The following is a 24,441-nucleotide window of genomic DNA, read 5'->3' on the forward strand; positions in this document are numbered from 1 at the left end:
AGCTATAGTCTGTTTTATACTTTTAATAATAATAAATAATACTTGTTACCTCAAAGGAAAAAGTAACAAGAGGAAGGGATCGGGGGTGAGGGGAAGAGAGCCAGTAGGAACAGAGATGCCTTAAAAATGCTTAAGGTAAAGTAACCAAAGGAGTGTAGAACTGTGCTTAGAGCAGAAGAAGGGGGAAAACAATCCTAACTTAAAAGAAAACCAATATTAGAGACAGACAGAGGAAAATATAAACCTAACTCATAATTTCAAATGTGAAAGGATTTAAACAATCAAATAATACATCTTGAATAAGAAAACAAAACCTTATACTCTGTTGCTTACAAGAAACACATTCAAAAAACAAAGACATAAGTAAAATAAAACTGAAAGGATAGAAAAATATTTACTAGGCATCAAAATAATAAAATCATTTGGAAAAAACAAGATGTGGAATATCAAGGGAAATAATTAAACGTAGTATAGATGAAGGGAGAGAACACTTCTAGACCTCCAACTATATTATAAAGCAGCGGTCATCAAAACCATCTGGATTCGGTTTAAAAATAGAGAACAAGATAAATGGGACAGACTAGACAAGGGAGAATTCAGAAGCAACAGAATTCAATACCCAGTATTGGATAAAGTGGAAAACATGAATTACCTAGGAAAAAACTTATCTGGTTAAAAACTGCTAGGGAAGCAGTCTGGCAGAAATTAGGCTAAACCAATGTTTTCCAGTGCTGCTTTAACTGTGGGTCTCAACCCCACGTGGGGTCAAAGAAAATTTGGCAACAGTAAAGGTTTCTGAACACACAAAGACCAAAAATCAATTCAAAATCAAACACTCATGTTGGATCAGGAAACTTCACTGTAGCCTTGGTTCTGAACACAAAGCATGCATGCCCTCAGGCCATGTAATGCCAACAAATGCTGCCAAAACTCCAAGAGGCCAGTGGAAAAAGTTTAAGAGGCCCTGTAGGCACACTCCACAATACATTTTAAATTAATATGTGACCTTGATACAAGATTACACTATAAAAAATTTAGAAAAGAAACGGATCATGTATCTCTCAAAATTATGGGTGATGTATTTTTTTTTTGGAGAGGGAAAGGCAGAGCAGTTGGGGTTAAGTGACTTGCCCAAGGTAATACAGCTAGTGTGTCAAGTATCTGAGGCTGGATTTGAACTCAGGTCTTCCTGACTCCAGGGCTGGTGCTCTACTCACTGTGCCACCTAGCTACCCCAAATGACATATTCTTAACCAAATGAGACAGGCAATCACCAAAAATGAAATAGATAACTTTGATTACCTGAAGCTGAAAAGCTGCGCAGATGACATTAATGTGTCTAGGATAAGAAGAGAAGTGGACAAATGTGAAAAAAAAAATCTTTGTATCAAAATTTCTCTAATAAAGGCTTGGTATCAAAGATATATGACTAATGGCCATCCCCAATAGCTATATTGTCAAAAGATAAGAACAAACAGTGCTCAAAAGAATTGCAAAATATTCACAATCATATGAAAAAATGTTCCAAATCACTTATAGAGAAATGCACAATTTCACCTCACACTCTGCAAGCTGGCAAAAATGGCACCTATGTTGGAAGCGTTATAGGCACACTTACGCATTATTGGTGAAGCTGTTGAAATAGTACAACCATTTTGCAAAGCATTTTAGAATTATGTAAATAAAGTGACTAAAATAAGACTTGAAATGAGAGACTCCATTAGCAAGAAAACATTCCCCACATACATAAAATATTTATAGCAGCACTTTTTGTGATAACTAAAAATAGGAAACAAAGTAGATGCCCATCAACTGGAGAATGGCTAAACAAATTGTGGTATATGAATATAAGGGAATATCATTGTGCTATAAGAAATGATATTTGTGATGACTACAGAGAAGCATGGAAAGATGTCTCAGAATTGATGCAAAGTGAAGTAAGCAGAGCCAAGAAAACAACATATGCAGTAATTACAATGTAAATGGAAAAATTAACTACACACCAAAAAATCAAAAGTAAAGGTAACAAAATTGTAAAGATCAAGTAGGATTCAAAGAGATAAAAGAAGAAACCCCCAACCCACCCCTTCACAGAGGTGAGAAATCTCAAGGTGCTATACATTGTATGTGTTTTCGGACTTTTTCTATATATTGACCTTTTGTACTGATTTTTTTTTCTCCCTAAAAAGACATTTTATTATATGGGATGGCTCTCTGGAAGGAGAAGACGCAAAGATACTTGAGATAACTACGATAATGTAGAAACAAAAGGTACCAATAAAAACTTATTTAAAAAACAAATAAAAATTTCAAATTGTACTAGATTTTCAAACATGTCTTATCTACTTTTCTGGCCAAGACAATAGAACTATGAGCTGTTTTGCTATCCTGAAAACATCATAGTACAACAGAATGTCTGACCTAGAGGATTAGAATCCCTGGGTTTAGAATCCATGGTCATAACATGGCTAATGCAGAAACTTGTTTTGCATGACTATATAATATTTGTAATATGTTTTGTTTTTCTTGGCTTCTCAAAGGGGAGGGGAGGGAAGTGTGGGAGGCAGAGAATTTAGAACTGAAAATAAAACTGAATTTTTGGTCACATGGCCAATGGCTGAGGCAGGAAAGCCACATACCTCTCAGTGCATTTCCTTACCTGTAAAAGGATGTTAATATGGCGTTACTGTGAAGAAAGCACTTTGCAGACCTTAAATGCTATTTAAATAAATGATTATCCTAAGGGTCCTATATATCCCTTGCATTCTCTTTAGATCTGGATCCAAAGCTATTCCTGTTCCTCTTAAGAAATGAAAGGAATTGATCATTTCACATTACACACCCACCAAAGACAGCACTGCATAAAACACTAGCAATAAAAAGTTTATTTCATCCCTGTCAAATAACAGAATGATATCAATTACTTAATTACAAACAAATGATGATCCACTGTGCCGGCTAAAGATTCCCACAAATCTTTTTATTATTTTCATAGGCAAATTCTTCAGTATGAGCTGGGTCATGAAATACTCCAATAAAATCTAATTCCAGGCAGAATGGACCATTAACTTTATCAGCCAAGGTGAATCCAATACTACTGATCTGCATTGAAAAAAAAGAAAATTAAAATCTTGTTCTCACTGCTGACAATATATCTTTAATTCTCTCGGATGCTTATTATAGCTGCATCTCTCCACACTTCAATCTAAGATGTTTCTATGTTCCAATAGAGACATGTAAAACCCTGCTAATCCCTAGGAAGCATTAAAAAAGGTCTTGTCCTCTCTTGCAAAGCTAGAAGAGATTATCACTTACCCATTCAGGCCACAAGGAAGGTGCATGACAAAAGAGAGAGCTGTGTCTGGAACCTGGCTCAGGCACTACCTTGCCAGGCCACAGGCCTCTCTGTGTTTCAGCTTCCTCATGTGTAAAATAATGTAATTCTTTCTTCACAGAGTTGTTACAAGAGGGTTTACAGACTTTTAACACACCACAAAAATGTGAGTGGTGTAGGCAACGGGGTATAGATATCTATCTGGCCCAACTAGAAAGTAAGGCATAAGGGGATGGAGGTGGGGTGGGGGGGGTGATAGAAGGGAGGGCAGACTGGGGAAAGGGGCAATTAGAATACATGCCATCTTAGAGTGGGGCAGGGGGAGGGTAGACATGAGGAGAAAATTTGTAACTCAAAATCTCGTGGAAACGAATGTTGAAAACTAAAATAAACTTTTAAAAAATGTGAATGGTGGCTCCTCTCACACACAGCCTTTCTCCCATTCTCTTCACTACTTCAGGGAAGGCCCTTTAATCCACTCGTGACATCGTAAGAAATCCCTAGATTCTGAACTGCCCTATCCCATTTTAAAGCTGAAACACACCATTGTGGCTCTACAAAGACGGGAGTATCACAGTTCCTTCATTTCTTAGGGCACTTAATAAAAGAAGCAGCGATAAGTTTAGGCCTAAGATTGGCACTTTTAAGGCATAATAGTCATCTTTGCTATATGTGGAAACTGTAGTGAACACCTTCACTGGAACAGCATCATATAAAAAGAATTTATGATCCTGAAAATTCACCAAAAAAAACTCACCTGGTCTGTCAGAAGCTGATGCTGGCTATCCTGGATCCTCCCCTTACTGGAGAAAAAAAACTTGGAGAATGGAATCTGCAGTAAGAAAGCACTTATCTCATTATTCATGCCTGAGAAGCAGAGAACTTTGGCATTTACTTAGATTTGATCACACAAGGGGATGACAGTTAATTTAAACTTAATTCAAAATTCATACAGTAAAGTAATACTAAATTTATATATATATATATATATATATATATATATATATATATATATATAAAATGAAGGTCTCCCCTAGCTAATGTGTTACATCTTACGTACTCCATTTTATTTAAAAAAAAACAAAACACTTTTTCTGTAGTCCCTTTGCCAGTCTCACCATTTCTTATCCATCTGGCTATTTTTATCCCTGTATTGCAAACTTACTTTTCTGAAAAACCTATCTGGAACTACCCAGACCTAACCACTGAATAAGAAATATGTTTATACTACCTACTATTCCCCTAAAATATTTTTGTTGAGTTCATCTCCTTGGCATATAAATTCCATAAAAACGCTTGACTAATCCCAATTTCCTACTGTGTATGTGTAAATAATTTCAAAAACATAGATATGTATAGATATGTACCTCAAGATTTTGCAATGTATAATTCTCATTTTCTGGTCTCTATATATGAAAGTGTCCATTTTATTTGGTGTTAAATTCCAAATAAAAATGAATTTTACAAGCTATACATGCAATATATAGAGGGAGTAGGATAAAGTTATACAGATGAGGAAATTCAGGTTACTTAACTAATAAAAGAAAAAGCTAGTCAGAAACTTTAAATGTATAAGATTTATGTACAGAAGATGATGAGATATCATTCCCTATTAAGTAATTTCCCCATCTTTCATTCTAAATATTTTCCTTCCTTAAAATGAGAAGGAAACCACGTGAACATGCGGGTATGGTTCCACCATAAACTTAAGCAATTTTAATTAATCTTTGAGAGTCTTGCTCTTTCCCAGCTTACTAAGGGTTAAACGACATCAAAAAGTTAATTAAAAGATATATCTCATTTCCTTGCCCATCTAAAAAGTATTACTGGGAGCAAAATTGTTTAAGTCAAGCATTGTTGTTATAAGATTTGTACAGAAAAGGCAAGAAAAACAATTTGCTAGTGCCTTTCAAAGTATTTACACATGAGATTTCTTCCATTGTGAGTGTTTAAATAATTTTTGGTGTAGGTGAAACATTAATACGTACCAGCTTAGTATTATAGCCTCCTTGGATCTCCCTGCTTCTTTAACTAAATGATGAAGTATATGAAAATCAACACCTCAGCAAACCTGGTTGCAAGTCCTGCCCCTTACATCCTGTGCAACCTTGTCTAATTTATTTAACCTCTCTAAATCTCGATTTCCTAATTTGCAAACTGGGAATAAATAATACCTTGCCCTACCTAGCTCCAAGGAATTCTTTTAAGGATTAAGTCAAATGCAATAATGTATGTGAAAGCTTCAACCAGTTGACAAGCATTTATTAAACACCTACTATATGCCAAGCGCTGGACTAAGTGATTCTGTGAAAACATAAAGGAAGCACTAACCAAATGAAAGGAAATATTATTACTAGTTCAAATGCATGGAGTGAGAAATGAAAAACACAATCTTATAAAGTAACATCCCCTGGCCTTTTGTTTGTATCCCTATGAATTGACGCGATTTTGTTCCATAAAGTTTCAATAACTTTAATCCCTGAGAAACTTATTTCTCTTCCGTGAGAACTTACCAGTTCCATTCACTGAGTAGAGATGGTTCAGAGATGCTATGACACAAATCATACATGAAAAAAAATCTATTTGTGCCTTTGGCATTGATCTAAAGCTCTGTGACTCGGCCCGTTCATGAATATCACCTTCACCTAACCGCATCGACATACTTGGTGTCATGATAGGATACTTAGTATTGTAACATATTCGCCATCAGGCAAAGGCCAGCAGAGATTAGCAAGATGAAGAAAATCAAGATGCAGCCATGATTCCAAAGGATCTCAATTCCAGAACCCAGAGAAAGCCTTTGTTGTTATTACCTTGACCTCCTGCCAGTATGGCCCTCCACGTGTGAACATGAAGTAACTATACAAATGCTGACTTTTATGGATCAGGTCAGTGTCTGTTTTGATATTCACCATCCAGGGCCGACCATCCCCACGCACACGGAGATAGAGAGTATTAAAACTGGACCAATCATAATACATCTTCCTCTCGAAAGCACCCTAAAGGCATGGGAAAAGGTTAAGTTAATGTAATATATTAGTTGATAATTTTAATAATATAACCTAATATTTATATTGATAGTGAGAGCACTACTGACTAGCTGTAAAATATGGATCGCCATCTGAAATAATCATAATAAGAAAACACTAGTTCTCTTGTCTTTCTTGCAGAAGGAACCATTTTTGGCTTTCTTCAAATCTACTAATATCGGACCACAATGAAAACAGGACACTGAACAGTTATAGTTAATAGTCTGAGCACAAGATACTATGGTTCTATATTTCTGAACTGATATAACTCTCTCCTGCCCCATTCTCTGGGGTAAGAGTCACCGAATCCATGGAACCCTTGTAATATACTTATCTGCGGTTCTCTACATCCCTGTCAGACTGTAAGCTCCTACAGGGTACAGAATGTCATTTTCCATCTTTCCATCCTCAGGACCTATATGTTTTGCACATAAAAAGTTTTGAATAAATCTTTGTTCTTAAAACTAATTGAATATTCTGGCACGGGCAAACCACCTTCCACTAAACAATGCTTTGTATACAATATTTAGGGGTTTTTTTTCTTAACAAATGGTTTACACTGAAAGCCTTAAGAGCTGACAAACGACTATGCTCTACCATGATTCCAGAGGGCTGATGATGAAGCACGCTACCCACACCTGCTAACAGAGAAGCAGACAAGAGGCAGCCACTGAATTTTCCTGACTAAGAGAGTAACATGGCAAGCTAATATTTTAGAAGAATTATTTTGGTGGCTGTGTGGAGGTCAGCTAAGAGGAGGAAGAGACTGGGAGCTGGAAATCCAACTACGAGATTGCAACAATAGTCAAGGGAGGAGGAGGATGTGGTCAAGTTAGTGAAAAGAAGGGGAGGATGGGAAGAGATGTTGTAGAGGTAAGCTAGACAAGACTTGGAAACCATCTGGAAATAGGAGAGTCAAGGAGAAGGAAGAGTATAGGATGATCCCGGGGTTAAACTTCAGAGTAGCAAATAACTAAGTTCCTACCAGCTGGTGTCCCGATCTGCTCAGAACTATCTGAATGCAACCCAACCAAGTGTGCGCATCTGGCACAGGACATCCCTAAACCGTTCCTGATCTGACGATTCCTCAGAGTGTCCTGAAAATCTGGGGTCACTTAAGGAGAGCCAGAGGTGGGCGCAGGGATCCTAGTACAAAGCTGAGCCATGGGCCCACAGAAGAACAGCAGACTCAAATCTTCATCCACCATTTCTAAAACCGCCCTGGCCTTTTCTGATACTGGAATGACCTGCTCTGGCCCAAAGGACCAGGCTAGACAACAGGGGCCGGTCAACAAATAACCTGGGACTTTCTACTCTACTTTAGGAACACTCCTTTAATTTCAGTGGTATAAGCGTGTCCCTCAGTATAAATTAGAGTCCTCTGCTCAAGATATTCCATGAATTTGCCTCCTCATAAATAAAGGCAATGCAGTACAATGAAGACTGGAGAGAAGAGCACTTCAGAGAGCCAGAGAGCTTGACTATCTCACTGACCCTTGGAATCCTGGATGTCATTGCGCAGTATCCACTCCGCTGGGTCTCCCCGTCATGAGGAAGTTCAGTATTGAGAATCCCATAGAAGAGTGCGCTTTGCTTATTGCTGGCCATTTTCAGGAAGGCTTTGCTTCTACCTCCTATTGTCTTGTCCGACGTCACTAGCCACTTATCCAAATCTTCATCGCTGCGAAACTGCCACATTACCCTAGTATTTTCCAGTAAAACTTCATGCAAAGGGTGACCCTCGGGTCCTATCCAACGGTCTACAACCTCCTTTGTTAAAAGTTTAAAATGTTCTTTTATTTCAGCCCTGATGGCTTTGTCAAAAATAATTTCAATCTTTTCCTTAGGTGAAATTAGACCTAAGTCAACCTCACTCTTAGTTTGTTTTTCCAATACGCCATGAGTCTTTCCCTCAGGGGAAGATCTGCCTGAAGCAGCCTCGGTTTTCTTAATACTACTGTACAGTCTGGAGGGATAGCCAGCAAATACAGGCCCCAACAAAAAGCATCGTGCAGCATCTTGTATTCCACATAATTTAGTAAAGTGAATGCCATTTAGTAGCTTGTGAAGTAAAGCCATGGTAGGACCAATTCAAAAAATAAAATTCTCCAGAATTCATTAGGGAAAAGAAATTTCAGCTACAGTTCCAGCTCTACCTGTAACAGAAGAAACAATACAGAAGTTACCAAATTAGCAGCGAATTTATCCTTTCTTTCAAATGTAACCAGAATCTGTAAAACACATCAAAATAATCCACATCTTCCTGAGCCTAAGGTTAACTGGAAAACATACGATCATCTCACTAAGTTCCCTAAAACACAAAGGAAATTGGGGGTGAAGCCAAGATGTCTGAGTAGAAGGGAACAGTGCAACTGAGCTCCTGTTAGTCCCTCCAAACACATCTGTAAAATGCACAGAACCAAATCCTGATGGGGAAGCGTAAAAAAGTCAGTGAGTCCTTGGTCAGGCCCAGGTCTGCACAGGGAGACAGAGAGGTGGGCAAGACACTAGGAGGAGGCCATGCACCTGCACCAAATGAAGTCCCAGACCCACAACACGCACAGAGACTGACTGGCAGCCTAGTCGCACACTATCCAATGCGAGGTCAAAGGTCCAGGGCAGAGTAAGAAGGGGATCTGTGCACAGCAGCACTGGTTCCCAGGAGGAAGGCGCTGGGTAGAATCAAGAAAGAAGTCCAGAAGCCAGCAACAGCAGCTGTGTGGCTGGGACTCCAAGCTCAGAGCAAGGTCTCAATTCCAGCATCTAGCCCTGCCTGCCTGCAGGAGAATAACCAGGGCAGAAATCCCAGGCCAAAGGGAAGCCCACATTTCTGCCACTGTGAACCAACACAACTTTGCAGCTGGCTGATAGGGGCCGAATCCAGCAGCAGGCTACGCTTGCTCAGACCCAAACCCAAGGCAGGAACGTGCAGAGCTCAGATGGGGGGGGGGGGGGCGGGGGGCATTGATCAGACTTTGCCCTGGATCGGATCACTCTGGGAGCACCGAAAGCTTTCAGTTCTCCAGCCTGTCCCTGAGGTTCTAGATGACACAACCCTCAATAACCCAAGAAAGCAACAAGAGAACCAACTGAGACCTTCCCTCCAGAAGTTCCACAGAGTTCAGCCCTAACATCAAGTCTGAAATAGGCGATTTAAAACTCTATTAATAAAGGAGCGGGTTAGTGGAAGACGCTTTAGATTTGGAGACCTGAGTTCGAATCCTGACTCCGTCACTCCCTAGTTACTACCTCTATGCCCTTGAACAGGTCATGCAACCCCGGGGGCCTAGGTTTCCTCACCTGTAAAAAACAGGACGTAGAGTTAGAAGGCCTCTGCGTCCCGTCCCAGATACAAATCTGAGATCCTCCAAAAACTTAAAGCCACTTCCGGGCGGTGGAGAGCGTCAGACCGCAGCCTGGAGACTCGGCGGGGACCGGGAGCCTGACACCCCCTCCCCGCCCCGAGTCCGGGGTGCAGTACTGACCCCTAATTGTCCCTAATTACCCTCCTTCCGAGGCCGGAAGTCAGAGGTCCGAGACCTATCGCGTTCCCCCACACCCACCTCACATCGCTCTCCTTCCCTTCTTCGGGTACAACTCACCTTCCCTATCGATCCTCTCCCGGCTTCACAGAGCAACTTCCGCCCGGGCCTGCGTCCTACGCAGATTCCGGTCCGCCGCCGCACGAAATCCCACACAAAAAGCGTTCCGCCCATCGTAGATGGATGATGGATGACGCCCATCCTGCTGGAAAGATTATGTAGGAAGTACCTCTAGCTTTGAGGACCGCTAGGGGGCGCAGGAGATAAAGCCTTCGACCCGAAGCCAGCTGGACCTGAGCTCGAATTCAGACTCAGACATGTATCTAGCCTCGCGCTAACCTGTGCCTGTCTGCCTCAGTTTCCTCCTCCGTAAAATGGGGATAATAGTAGCGCCTACCTTCGGGAGTTTTTTTGTGACGATCAAAGGAGGTAATATTCGTAAAGCGTTTTGAAAACGTTGAAGTGCTAGCCATTATTACAATATCATCATTACCGTTAGATCCCAACTCTTCCTCTTTGGTCCTACGTATGGTTCATGTTTTCTCTGGCCCTGTGCCCTTCTTCTTACAAACTGGATTCTCTCATTTCAAAATTTTTTTTGGAGGGGGGAGGGCAGGGCAATTGGAGTTAAGTGACTTGCCCAAGGTCACATAGCTAGTAAATGTGTCAAGGGTCAGAGGCGGGATTTGAACTCAGGTCTTCCTGACTCCAGGGCCGGTGCTCGACTCGCTGCGCCACCTAGCTGCCCCTCAATTTCAATTTTTAAACAAATTTTATTTGTTGTATTTTATTAAAATTTATCCTCTTGAATCAACAAAATCCAACCACTACCTCTCCCCTACCAATTCCATTTCCATTTAAAAAATATTTTATTGTCTAATCAGCCAAAATCCTCCTCACCCTCCCATTTTTTTCCCTTATAAGCATTACGTTGAGTTTTGCTGGGTAAGTTATTCTTGGCAGTAAGCCCAAATTCTTTGCCTTCTGGAATATTATATTTCAAGTCCTCTCCTCTCCTTTTAGTTGTGGCTGTTCAATGTGTGATTCTGACTGCGGGTCCTTGGCACTTCTTTGTTTTTGGCTGCTTGCTCTGACTATGATGTCCCTGGAAGTTGTCATTTGGAGGTTTGTTTCAAGAGGTGACTGCTGGATTCTTAAGAGATCTGGATAGTTTTCTTTTCATGAAATAAGACATCTAGGTTCTTTTTATGGTCCTTGTGTTCAGATTGTCTAATGAGTCTTAATTTTTTTCTCCTCAATCTGATTTCCAGGTCAGTTGTTTTTGCTATTTTTTTCAGTATTTTGATTATGTTTTAATATTTTTTGTTACCTCCTGATCTCATTAGCTCCTATGTGGTCCATTCTAATTTTCAGAGTTTGTTGTTTGGGCAGAGTTTTGAACCTTTTGTACCAAGCTGTCCATTCTTTTTCCAATTCTTTCTTACATAGCTGCCATGTCTTTTCCCTCAAGCACTTTCATTTCATCTATAAAAACATTTTTTACTTCTTTCTTCACCTCCTCCAGGAATTCCAGTTGATTTTTTGTTCAGTCTATGTTTTCCTCTGACGCCTGCCTTATAGATGGTTTTAATTTATTCTCTTCTTTTACATTTGTCTTGAGCTTCCCTGCCACCATAATAGCTCATTGTGATGTGGTTCTTTTTTTGTTTGTCCATTTTTCCATCCTACTTCCTGGCTTTGAACTTGATGTTAGGGCTAGACTCTGTGGAACTTCTGGAGGGCAGGTCTCAGTTGGTTCTCTTGCTGCTTTCTTGGGTTATTGAGGGTTGTGTTATCCAAGATCTCAGGGACAGGTGGAGAACTGAAAGCTTTTGGTGCTCCCAGAGTGATCCTATCCAGGGCAAAGTCTGATCACTGCTCCTCCGATCTGAGCTCTGCAAGTTCCTGACTTGTGTTACTGTCTTAGCAAGAATATCCTACTGCTGGATTCAGCCCCTATCAGCCAGCTAGAAATTTGTGTTGGTTCACAGGGGTAAAATTGTAGGATTCTCTTTTGGTATGGCATTCCTACCCTGGTTATTCTTCTGCAGGCAGGGTTAGGTGCTGGAATTGGGTCTCTACCCTGCTCCTGGGGGCTAAGCCAGGGGTAGAGAACCTGCGGCCTTGAGGCCACATGTGGCCCTCTAGGTCCTCAAGTGCAGTCCTTTGACCAAATCCAAACTGCAAGTTTCTTTCCCTGCCCTTGTGCCCTTCCTAACCCTAAATGCGCTCTGAACCCAATGAACTATCTTCTTTCTTGGCCCACCACCCAAACACCGCCTTCATATTCAGTCTAAGTTTATCACTTAACTAGTAGTGGGCTACAAAGCTGCAGCTGGGTACATTTCCCCATCATGGTGCCACAGTATGAGTCTGAGATCTTCTCTTCCCCTAGTACATAGCTTTCCCTTGGGTGTTCTGTAGTGGTATGCTCCTGGCCCAACTTAACCTCAGCACAATATCAGTGTCTGTAAACCTCTGTCTTATCTCTCTATGCTAGGCTGGGCTGGACAAATGACACTAAAACTCTTCAGGTTTCCCCATCAGGATTTGGTCTGGTCCATTTTTGATATCTATTTAGAGGATATTTGTAGAGAAGAGCTCAGCTTCATCAGTTCCTACCACTCTGCCATCATGGCTTCATCCTTCAATGTAATGGTTTCCACCATTTCAGTTTAACAAGTATGTACTAAATGCCTACTTTTAGCAAAAAAACGTTTTAGGTGACCATATCTCCTCCTGTCATTATGATTTTTGTCTCAACTACCACTTGCCCTCAGACCCAGGCAGATATAATCTAGGATCCTTTTGCCCAAAAGCCCAAGCAATAGCAACACCCCCAAAACCACTCTCCCTTCTTCCAATCCAGCCCTTTCCAGACATGGTCCAGGGGCAACCCTTGTGGAGATGCTATCCATCAACAGCGCTTGCAAGTTCAGTAACATTTCTATCCCAACCTCCTCAAAAACCTGAACTACTCCTAAGAATTTTAGCATTATTAGGGCAGTTAAAAGGCGTTTACATAGACATGAGGGCATGGGTGTGAGTTGGGAAGATCATGGGAATGAGCTTACAAAAACAGAAAGAGGGATGCACTAGGAGAAGAGGGAAAGGAGAGGTAGAATGGAGAAAATTTTCTCACAAAAAGAGGAGTTCAAGGAAGAGCTTTTACAATGGAGGGGAAAATGAGGTGACATGTGATGCTTGAACATCACTTTCATCAGAATTGGTTAAAAGAGGGAAGAATATATATATATATACATATTATATATATATGTACATACACTCAGAAGTGTATAGAAATGTAACTTACCCAATAGGGAAGTGGAAGGGAAGGTGATAAGAGAAGAGGGAGGGGGTGGGGGATGATAAGAAGAAGGACAGATTAAGGGAGACTGGTTAGAAGCAAAATAGACTTTTGAGGAGAGAGAGAGAAAGAGAAGAAACAGAAGAAAATGGGATGGAAGGAAATACACAGTTAATAATCATAAGTATGAATGTGAATGGGATGAGCTCACCTATAAAATGGAAGCAGATAGCAGAATGGATTAGACACCAGAATCCAACTGAATGTTGTTTACAAGAGACACACTTGAAACAGAAAGACACAGAGTTAAAACAAAGGGTTGGAACAAAAATCTAATATGCTTCAGCTGAAGTAATAAAGGCAGGGGTAACAATCATGATCTCAGACAAAGCAAAAGCAAAAACAGACCTAACTAAAAGAAATAATCAGGGAAACTACCTTATGTTAAAAAGTACACATACAATGAAATAATATCAAAAAATTTTACAGGAGTTTCTTTGATAAAGGCCTCATTTCTCGAATATATACTGGGTATAGAACTGAGTAAAATTTATAAAATAAGAGCCATTCCCCTATCGATAAATGGTCAAAGGATATGAACAGGCAGTTTTCAGATGAAAAAAAAAATCAAAGCTATCTATATTCGTATGAAAAAATGCTCTAAATCACTGTTAGTTAGAGGAATACAAATTGAAACAACCACCTCCCAACTATCAGAAATGACAAATGCCAGAGTAGATGAGGGAAAAGTAGGTACACTAATAAACTGCCAGTGGAGTAGTGAACTGATCCAACCATTATGTAGAATAATTTGGAACTCTGCCCAATGGTCTATAAAACTGTACATACTCTTTGACTCAGCAATGCCACCGCTAGGTCTATATCCCAAAGAGATCAAAGAAAAAGAAAAAGCACTCATATGTACAAAAATATTTATAGCCGCTCTTTTGTGGTAGCAAAGAATTAGAAATGGAGGGAATGCCCTTCAATTAGGGAATGGCTGAACAAGTTGTGGCATATGACTATGAAGGCATACTGTTGTGTTATAAGAAATGACAAGAGAGGTGGTTTCAGAAAAACATAGCAAGACCTATGTGAACTGATGCAAAGTGAAGTGAGAAGAATAAAGAAATCATTGTGCACAGTAACAGCAATGTTGTAACAATGATTAGCTGCGAAAGACTTGGCTACTCTGATTTGTACAATGACCCAAGACCATTCCAAAGAAATCATGATGAAAAAATGCTATCCACCTCCAAAGAGAAAAATGATGAACTTAGAGTACAAATTGAAGTATAATTTTCTCACTTTTTATTTTTCTTGCTTTTTAAAAAATATGGCTAATATGTAAATGTGTTTTGCATATATTTCACATATATAATTGATAGATTGCTTGTCTTCTCAGTGAGTGAGTGAGGGGTAGTGGGAAAGGAGAGAATTTGGAACTCAAAATTTAAAAAGAAAAAATGTTAAAAATGAATGATTAGTTGAAATGTTAAAAATTGTTTTTTATTCAATAAATTTTTTTTAAAAAAGCCCGAGTTACAGAAGACCAGAAAAGGAAGTTCTTGTTACCCAAGTTCTTATCTTAGGCACAAAACTCTTTGAAAACCAGACTAGAATCTCCCCCAGTTAAATTGTACCTTTAGGCTAGAATCTATTTTTTCAGCTATATTTCCTGATCACCAAGGGCTATGTTCTTGTTTTTTGTTGTTTTTTTTTTTCCAAAAAATATGAGATACTTTATTAAAAGTTTTGCTAAAATCAAAGTAAATTGTGTCCATAGTATCTTCCTCATTTTTCTATTGGCAAGCAAATAGCACGTTCATTAGGAATCCTTTGAAATTGTGGTGGGTCATTGTGTTGATCAGAGTAATGAAATCTTTCAAAGTCTATTACCTTTACAATATTGCTTTTATTATATAAATTCTTCTGCTTGGTTCTGCTGACTTCACTTCGCGTTAGTTCATATAAGTTTTTACAGGCTTTTCTGAAACCATTCCATTTATGATTTCTTATAGCACGATAGTATCCTATCCCATTCATATAATGTAACTTGTCGGACACCTCTCCTCGTTCTTATTCTTTGCCACCACAAAAAGAGCTACTACAAATATTTTTGTATTGATGAGTCTCCTTCTTATCCAGTACCAAATTGTTTTGATGATTACAGCTTTGTAATGTCGTTTGAGATATCGAGTGTTGTTTTATTCCCTTTGATATTGCTGGTACTGCTAGACCCATTTCTTTCCCATTTTAAAAATTGATTTCCTTAATATTTTTGACTTTTTGTTTCTCCAGATGAATTTTGTTATTATTTTTTCTAGCTCTATAAAGTAATTCTTTGGTAGTTTAATTGATATTGCACTGAATACATAAAGCAATTTAGGTAGTATTGTCATTTTTATCATATTGGCTTGGCCTACCCATGAGCAATTAATATTTTTCCAGTTATTTAGATCTGTCTTTATTTGCGTGAAGAGTGTTTTGTAACTGTGTTTCTATAGTTCCTGTATGTGTCTTAGCAAGTAGACTCCCAAGTATTTTATACTGTCTATAGTTATTCTAAATGAAATTTCTTTCTATCTCTTCCTGCTGGGTTTTATTTGATGGTACTACACAGAAATGCTGATGATTTGTGTGGGTTTACTTTATATCCTGCAACCTTGTCAAAGTTGTTAATTGTTTCAATAGCTTTTAGAACTCTCTAGGGTTCTCTAAGTAAACCATCATATAACATCTGCAAAAAGTGTTAGTTTTGTTTCTTCTTTGCCAGTGATTATTCTTTCAATTTCTTTTTCTTGTCTTGCTGCTGTTGCTAGCATTTCTAGTACAATATTGCATTTTAATGGTGGATATCCTTGCTTAATCACTGATCATATTGAAAAGGCTACTAGTTTATCCACTTTATAGATAACACATAGAAATAAAAGACTAGTGGCAAAGTCACTGTCTTTCAGTTGACCAACTGAATTTCTAGACTTTCATATATATGTAACCCAAAAAACTTTCTAGGCTTTAAAAAAATGCTAAGTCAATTTATTAAGCCCAATGATAAAAGTCATCAGAAGAACATATTTTCCTGAAAGCTGAACTTATTTTGTGTTTAAAAAAAAGAGTAAGGAAAACACAGAGTTTAACCACAGATGCTGTGGTAATCCACTTTCTCTGCAAGTGGAGATACAAGAATGGAGATTTTCACGCTGCTGACACTACCAACTCATTATTCACCAACACTGAACACTAGTCACTCTCTAAATCAGCAGCATGATAATCAAAATCATTCTTTTCCTACTTCAGCTCTCATTCATTCCTGACTTAGAACAAAGCTTCATCTTACTTCTGTCCTGTTGCCAACTTCCAGAGATCAGATGTGCCAAGATGATGATCTGTTTTCAAATAGCTATTTTCCACTTAGCTTATTTTTTTTCCTGCTTGTTCTTCTTCCTTCCTTCTTTTCCTTTTATAAGAGCTCTGCATCAAACTTGGCCTTCCAGCTCAAGAAAGTCTCAGTTATTAAAAGTATGCCATTTTCCTTTTGGTCTCTTTTTTTCCCCTCTTGGTTTTGAGTTGATGGACACTTTCATTTAGTTTTTTTCCCCTTGAACAGCTGATGCTAGAGTGAAGATCATTACTATGTTAAGGTTGTTTTTTTTTCCAGTAACTTTAATAACTGTAATATATCTAAGACATCATTACCTTCTTGGTTTTCTTAGAAGAATATTTTTTAGGGAGTAGTATTCCATCACATTTATTTACCATAACTTGTTTCATGTTTACAATGTATGAGTACCTCCTCAGATTTTCATTCTCTGCCACGTCAAAGAGCTATAATTTTTTTTACATATTTTTAGTTTGTTTTGCTTAGGACTAATCTTTTCTTTAATCTACCTTCCCTCTCTTTCTTTCTTTTCCCTTCTTCCTTTTCCCTCTCATTTCCCTAGGTTTTTTTTTTACATTCATATTACACATATTTTCACATTAGTCATGTTGTAAAGAAGAATTAGAACCAATGGGAGGAACCACAAGAAAGAACAAACAAAACAAAACAAAAGAGAGAAAATATGCTTCGATCTGCATTTAGACTCCAAAGTTCTCTCTCTGGATGTGTATAGCATTTTCTGTCATGAGTCTTTTGGAATTGTCCTAGATCCTTGCAGTCAAAGTCAGTCATCGCACAATGTGGCTGTTACTGTGTACAATGTTCTCCTGGTTTTGTTGGCTTCACTCAGCATCAGTTCTTATAACTCTTTCCAGGTTTTTCTGAAGTCTGCCTGCTCATCATTTCTTATAGCATAATAGTATTCCATTACATTCATAAACCATAACTTGTTCAGCCATTCCCCAATTGATGGGCATCCCCACCATTTCCAATTTGGGAGTAATTTCATCTGAGCACTTTTATCCCTAAGTGAATTTAAAAGGTTTCTGAGTAGTTTCCTCATTTCCTCCTCTGTAAGGAGGTACATGCTGTATGTTTTACCTGTGTAGGTTGTCCCCATAGATCTGTCTAGATGCAGCTCAAAGGGAGGGAAGAATAGCTCTCTCGAGTTTCTTACCCCACTTCCTACTCCTGTTCTACAAGGGAAACTGATTCCCACCAGAAAAAGGAATGAGGAGTTTGGGGCCAGGGGCTGAAAAAAGGGGAACCACACTAGAAGTATATCTATCTGCTCCCTTAAATATTGTTCATCTAGGGGAGATTTTTAGGTTCAAACTGAGTGCCTGACTCTTCATAACCTCGTCCATGGGATTTTCTTGGCAAAGATACTGGAATGGTTTGCCATTTCCTTCTCCAGGAAATTAAGGCAAACAGAGGTTAAGTGACTTGCCCAGGGTCACAGAGCTAGTAAGGGTCTGAGGCCAGATTTGAACTAAGGTTCTTCTGATTCCAGGCCTAGTGCTCTATCCACGGAGCCATCTAGCTGCCTCTAGTCAGGAAGACCTGAGCTCAAATCCAAACAAAGACACATACTAGCTGTGTGATCCTGGACAAGTCACTTAACCTTTGTTTGCCTCAGTTTCCTCATCTGTAAGATGGGGATAATAATAACATCTAGCTCTCAGGGTTGTTGTGAGGATCAAATGAGATAACTATTATAAAGTGTTTAGCAAACTTCCTGAAACATAGCAAATACTATATAAATGTTAGCTGTCATCATCATCATCGTTGTAAGCTGGGGATAAAGACATGATCAAGATGCTGGCTCCTCTACGGGTTGCTTTTTTTTCCAGAGTCTTTCTCTCCCATCGGGGACCTAAAGAGAGTATGGAGTCCTGTGCCTTCTATCAAAGTTGGAAGCCACAAAACAAAGTTTTCATCAACTCTGCCCCTCACACAGGCAAAAAGCATTGAGTTATCAAGCAGTCTCCACCAGTAAGGAGAGTCTTATTCAAATAGGCTCTGTGCTATAAGTTAAGCCTGCTACCAATGTCACCATAACAGTGAACCAGGTTCACCATTTTTCTGATTTTCTGATAATACTGTAAAGGAGTCCAGGTAGATGGATTCCATAGCCTTTGGCTTTTTGTGTTGACTGTGATTTAATCCATTATTGTGGCTGGAGCTGCTGGCCCATGAAGTGTAGACATAAAGAAGAGCTAGAACCTGAAAGTGGAACCCTAGTATTTTAGCCCACCCCACACCTGGGCCTGTGGCACACTTATCAGGCAATATGAAGCCATTATAGATTTTTTGAGTTGAGAAGTGATATGATCAGATTTAAGGGGATTTAAGATCAAAGGGAATGGGGCAGCTAGGTGGCGCAGTGAGTAGAGCACCGGCCCTGGAGTCAGGAGGACCTGAGTTCAAATCCGGCCTCAGACACTTGACACATGTGCTAGCTGTGTGACCTTGGGCAAGTCACTTAACCCCGATTGCCCTGCCAAAAAGCAAAAAAAAAAAAAAAAAAAAAGATCAAAGGGGAGGGAGAATTGGTGTGAGGAGACCAGTCTGGCATCTACCACAATAGCTCAGGTGGGTGGTAACTAGTGATGGCAGTGAAAAAAGAGGGAAAGGATAAGATTAGGGAGAAGTTGAGTGGAAGTGAGGGAGAAGGAAAAATCAAAGGTAATCCAATTATGAAGATGAGGAACAAGATAAATGGTGGTACCACCAGTAGAAACAGTAAAGTCAAAAAGAGGAGCAAGTTTACAGAGAAAAGTAATGAATTTGGTGTAAGATGTTGAATTTGAGGTGCTTGATTAGACAGTAAAATGGAGATATTCTGGAGAGCCAGAGAGTTCTTCTGGGGCTCAGAAGAGCAACATTGAAAATGATGCATTTGAAAGACATCTTCCTACAGGTGAAAGTTGAAGCTGGAAGTAAATGAGATAGCCAATGGGAAGAACAATACAGAGAGGAGAAAGGAAGTTCAAAGACAGAGTCTTGGAGAATACCTACATTAAGAGATTAGGAAGATGAGCAATCAGTGGGAAAAGACACAAAGAATGACTAGATAGGATGGAGAACTAGAATAGTGTGGTATCTCTGAAGCCAAGGAATGGGATGGAATATGAAGGCAAATATAGCCAGAATTGGGGAAAGAGACTGAGAGAAAGTGAATGTATCAAGAGACTAAAGTCATCAAACCAAGTTAATGATCATTTAGTCCTTAATTATGTGCCAGGCACTATGCTAAGCACTGGAGATTCAAACAAAAACAAAAAAACTGTTAGAGGGAAAAGAAATGTCATTGTAGAAAAATATTGAGTGACTAGTATTACAGCTTTGTTCTCTCCCCTCCCATCACCTAAGCCCTAACTGCCCAGTTGAACAAGCAGGGGACCCAATAAACTGTTGAGACTCCCAGCAATTAGCTTTCCTTGTGTGATAGAGCAATAATCCATTGGTCCAGTTAAAGGCTTCAGAATAATGCTGATTGGACTCTTAAGTGGTCCCAAAAAGTTGTATAAACAAAATCTGTACCTTAGACACCTGATACTGCTACCAAGGAATAGTCTCTTTAATACCTACTATATTTCTGTTACTTTCAGTTTGACTACTGACTTCCAATCTACCTATAACTAGTGGGTGAGATTCTCCCCAGGGTCTTAGGAACCCAGGCTGAGAAATTCCCCAGCACAGCATCTACCCTCAAAAAAGCACACATTCTGATGGGAGAAACAACAGACAAGCAACTATGTATATGCAAGATATATACAGGGAAAACTGGAGGCAATCTCAGAAAGACGGTGGGAAGGAAAGGCTTCTTGCAGAATATAAGATTTGAACTGAGACCTAAAGGAAGACAAGAAAGCCAGGAGGCAGAGATGAGGAGGGAGGGCGTTCAAGGCTCAGGGGACAGTCAGAGAAAAGGCAAGGATTTGGGACGTGGATTGCAAATGGAGCATCTTATGGGATCAACAGCAAAAAGGCCAGTATCAGCAAAGATCATAATAAGTGGAAAACATGGATTTAGTATGGGTGGGAAGAGTAGAATGATTGGAGGTGATGCTCAAAGAGTGGAATTTCAGATTTGGGATCTTATAGGTGGTACCATCCCAAGAGAAGATGGGTTAGAAGAGGTCAAATTGGATTTGAGTTTTATGATTCTTAGTCCAAACACCATTTGGGCATTTATATTCTTCACGTAATCTGTCCAAATCTCTCTCTCTCTCTTCCCCACCACCATACCCTCAACCCTCGTTAGGGGAAAGCCAGGAGAAGTATGGAAAGATTTATATAAACTGATGCAGAGTGAAGTAAGCAGAGCAAAGAAAACAGTATACACAATGACCACAACAATGTGCACAGAAAAAAATGGTCTATATTACTTCTTATTTTCACTTTACTGGTCAAGTCCTTCCAAAGAGATGTCAATGGATGGAAACAGGGGCAATGCAGGGAAAAGTTTTAGAGTCAAGAAGGAAACTGCAGGAACTTTTATCAAGCAATAGTAGAAGGACAAAGGAGGTGCTGGACAAGTTGAGGAATTCTGGTAATGAGTTTTCTAGATACCGAGGTGAGATTGCTGGATAAAGCCAAGTTCCCAGATGAAGTGGAAACTGGATTCACAGGGTAACTAAACTGAGCTGTCACGTGAAGGATCAAACCTGGACTGTGCAGATCTAGGGAAAGGGGTCAACTCTCTTGACACCAAAGTACTTTTCGTGGCCCTGTGCTAGGGTAGTATTATAAATTAGGAGGACAGTATTGATCCCTGAAGGAGATAGAAGCTAACCCAAGAAAGGACAATGTAGTTGTCCTAACTGCTCATGGGTTTGGAAATATTCCTTTGTATTTTCTGTCCAGTGAAATAAAGCCTGTCCTGTTTTTGCTGCATTGTTAGCCCAAATGCTTGTATGGAAGGGGAGTCTTTTCCTCTTTTTGTGGCGATCTAGAAATAAGCTAAATTCCAATGTTCCCAGGGAAAATCCTAGATAGGGGCATGAATCAAAGAGAATATTTTGTTATGTGCCTCTAATATGGAACCTGATCCATCTAAGGCTAGAGCCTTTGGTTCTAGGCCAGGGATAAGCAAACTGCAGCCTGCCCACCACCTGTTCTTATATGGCCTGCAGCCTACAAGCTAAGAATGGTTTTTACATTTTAAAATATAATAAAACTTTATTTACAAATGTAAAAATCATTCTTAGCTAATGGGCAGTAGCCCATAAAAACAGACAGTAGGCCAGATCTGGCTATTGGCCAGAAGTTTGCCCATCCCTGTTCCAGGCCAATGGTTACAATACTACCTACTTCACAGGCTTGTGGGGAATGTACTTTCTAAACCCTAAACCACTATATTAATATGAGTACGCCTCCCCACAATTCTAGAACTAGGCTTGAGGCCTTCAAGTGATAATTATTTCTAGTTCAAGGTACACAGTGGGTCCGAACCCTTAAAATGATAGCACATCTTTAATATTCAGCCAGTTGACATAATTAATTTAAAGTGAAGGAATATACTGAAATGTCATTGCATGAACAATAACAATAGCACATTCACCTGAGTGTACTCTGCCACAAATATATACAGAGTGTGTGGGAAGAATGGGTACATACATAGAGTATGCCAGTGGAGAGGCACACATAAGGGAACATTGATGGATAAGGCAACTCATACCTCCAACAGCAGAGAACCTAATGTCTTTTCTTTCCGTGCCTTTATGCCATGTCATAGCATCTCTGCTTAGCTGGGGTTCCTGGGCCTTCTCCTCTCAGCAACTAAACTTCTCTCTGAAGTCTGATTCTCTAGACTTGATCTCTATTAGGCATAGTGTCAACTATTGGGTAAGTTATTTCACTGAAAGATGGCATTGCCAATGGTGGGAGTGGGAGGAAGAGAGAGACCCAACCCAGCTTCCCTCTGGAAAACATTCAAGAAAAAGGTCAAAGAGTGATTCCTTCGTAAGAACTGGATTTTTCCTTCATAGCTGTTTTCTAGACTCTAGAGATAACTCCCATTTCAGAATTTCTCATACTTTTTTTTTAAATGAGTTTTTACTGATGTTTTTTTCATCTCACCCACAATTTTCCCCATCTACCTCCTCCCATATCCCATATATCAAATAGTATTTTAAAGACAAAGAAAAAGAGGAAAATATCAGCATAATTCATTAATACATTGAAAAAAGTCTGTACAACTGTATAATACTTGTAGACCTCCCATCCTTGCCGGGTGGTAAGTGTTTTCTCATATCTCTAATAATTTTGCAACATTCACTTTTAATAATTTTGCATGTTGTCTTTTTCTGTTCACATTGTTATGATCATTGTATTTATTGTTTTCTTGGTTCTGTAGCAGTTATATAGATCTTTCTATGTTCTCTGTAACCATCACATTGGTTGTTTCTTAACAACACAGTAATATTCCATTACCTTTATGATTTTACATATATGTACATATTTGTGTCAAATGGTAGCCATCTTTAGGGCAGAACAATTTGTTCATCCATTTCCCAACTGATGGGCATCTACTTTATTTGCACGTCTATGCTATCACAAAAAGTACTTCTATCAATATTTAACTATATGTGGAAACTTTCTTAGAGTGTAAATCTAAAGGAATCTGCTCTTCTCATGATTCTAGGGATAACTGTGAAGTAACTATGTATCTAATACTGTAGCTTGTGAGCCCCCACTGATGTGCTTCCCATTAATAAGCATCCAGTAGATTAATTTACTTCTTTAAAAAGACTTTCCTAAGATGGCATAATAGGAAGAATTGGCACAAAGCATTCTCCCCAAATACTGCAGAGTGGTCTCCCACAAATACACATGATATCCATGGGAAAGTGGTCTTGGAGTACAATATTAGTGAGGTGAACAAGTAGGATACACATGTAGCAAAATGTAACTCATCTGTTACTATGTCACTCACCAGGGTACAACCTCTGGCACTAGAAGTCCTTTCTCTCTTTGTAAAATCCTCATAATGTTCGATCTGTATTGAATGCAAAATATTCCAATAATCTCAAGATATAGAACAAACTATGAACTCTCACTCCTGACTAAGCTCAACTTCTTCAAATGACTTTCTCCCAGAAATCTTCATAATGCCTATCCCAGAAATAATAGTTCCAAAAGGTGACTAGCTGGTAGATTCTGGGATTGCATCTCCACAGATATACAGGTTATATAGATAATAGGGAAGAAGCTAATAGATGGGCAGAAATTGAAGGTAAGGGGAAAAGAGGTTGTTTGAAGGGAGAAAGTCGTAAGACCTGGGTTCTAGTCCTACCTTGGACACTAACTATTTGTGTGACCTTGGGCAAGTCATTTAACCTCTTTAGTTTCCTCATCTGTAAAATCAGGTGGTTAGATTATTAAATGGTCTCAGATATCCTTTCCAGTTTTAGAGACTGGACCCTGTCATCCTAAAACAACCCACTGTATGTCATGTATGAAAAATAATCATATGGTCTTTGCTTTGAAGACTTCCATGAAGTTGGAACCCACTAACTTCCAAGGCAGTCCTTCCTACTTTTGGATAGTTTTAACTGGCAGGAAGTTTTTCCTCATGTGAAACCTAAACCTTCGTCTTCACAGGTTCTACTCAATGACTTGCCTCCTCTCCACCCTATTAGGAACCACCAGAATGGTGCCATTTCCACAAACTGTGAGTCTGGCAGAATTGGGGTTTTTTTAATTTTATTTCTTTTATTCTGAACTTAAATAAAACAAGCATTTCCATAGCGTAGTAGAATAGGGGGGAAATGCACATGAAACTGCAAATCTATTATATACAACTTGCTGTTTCTTTTAAATGTATAATATATAAAAAT

General features: G+C 39.2%; 1 protein-coding gene across 1 annotated transcript; it reads right to left on the minus strand.

Annotated features, from left to right (window-relative positions):
* Window positions 1-2,862: 2,862 nt before the first annotated feature.
* On the minus strand, window positions 2,863-9,890 carry NDUFAF1 (NADH:ubiquinone oxidoreductase complex assembly factor 1). Its single transcript, XM_036737267.1, has 5 exons — window positions 9,664-9,890; window positions 7,858-8,519; window positions 6,148-6,333; window positions 4,092-4,166; window positions 2,863-3,102 (listed from the first exon to the last, which is right to left on the minus strand). Exons 2-5 carry the CDS (start codon window positions 8,440-8,442, stop codon window positions 2,959-2,961), a joined length of 990 nt encoding a protein of 329 aa, XP_036593162.1. The 5' UTR covers window positions 8,443-8,519; window positions 9,664-9,890; the 3' UTR covers window positions 2,863-2,958.
* Window positions 9,891-24,441: the final 14,551 nt, after the last annotated feature.

The sequence above is a fragment of the Trichosurus vulpecula genome, chromosome 8, assembly GCF_011100635.1.
Source record: "Trichosurus vulpecula isolate mTriVul1 chromosome 8, mTriVul1.pri, whole genome shotgun sequence".
NCBI lineage: Eukaryota > Metazoa > Chordata > Mammalia > Diprotodontia > Phalangeridae > Trichosurus > Trichosurus vulpecula.

Bases quoted from the DNA above. Each gene is read 5' to 3' on its own strand.
- NDUFAF1 (XM_036737267.1), bottom strand. From the start codon at position 8,442: ATGGCTTTACTTCACAAGCTACTAAATGGCATTCACTTTACTAAATTA. The intron at 4,167-6,147 runs GTAATAACAACA...TTCTTACTGCAG, and splicing joins CATACTGGCAGGAGGTCAAG to ATTCCATTCTCCAAGTTTTT. The intron at 3,103-4,091 runs GTGAGTTTTTTT...TTTTCAATGCAG, and splicing joins ATCAGCTTCTGACAGACCAG to ATCAGTAGTATTGGATTCAC.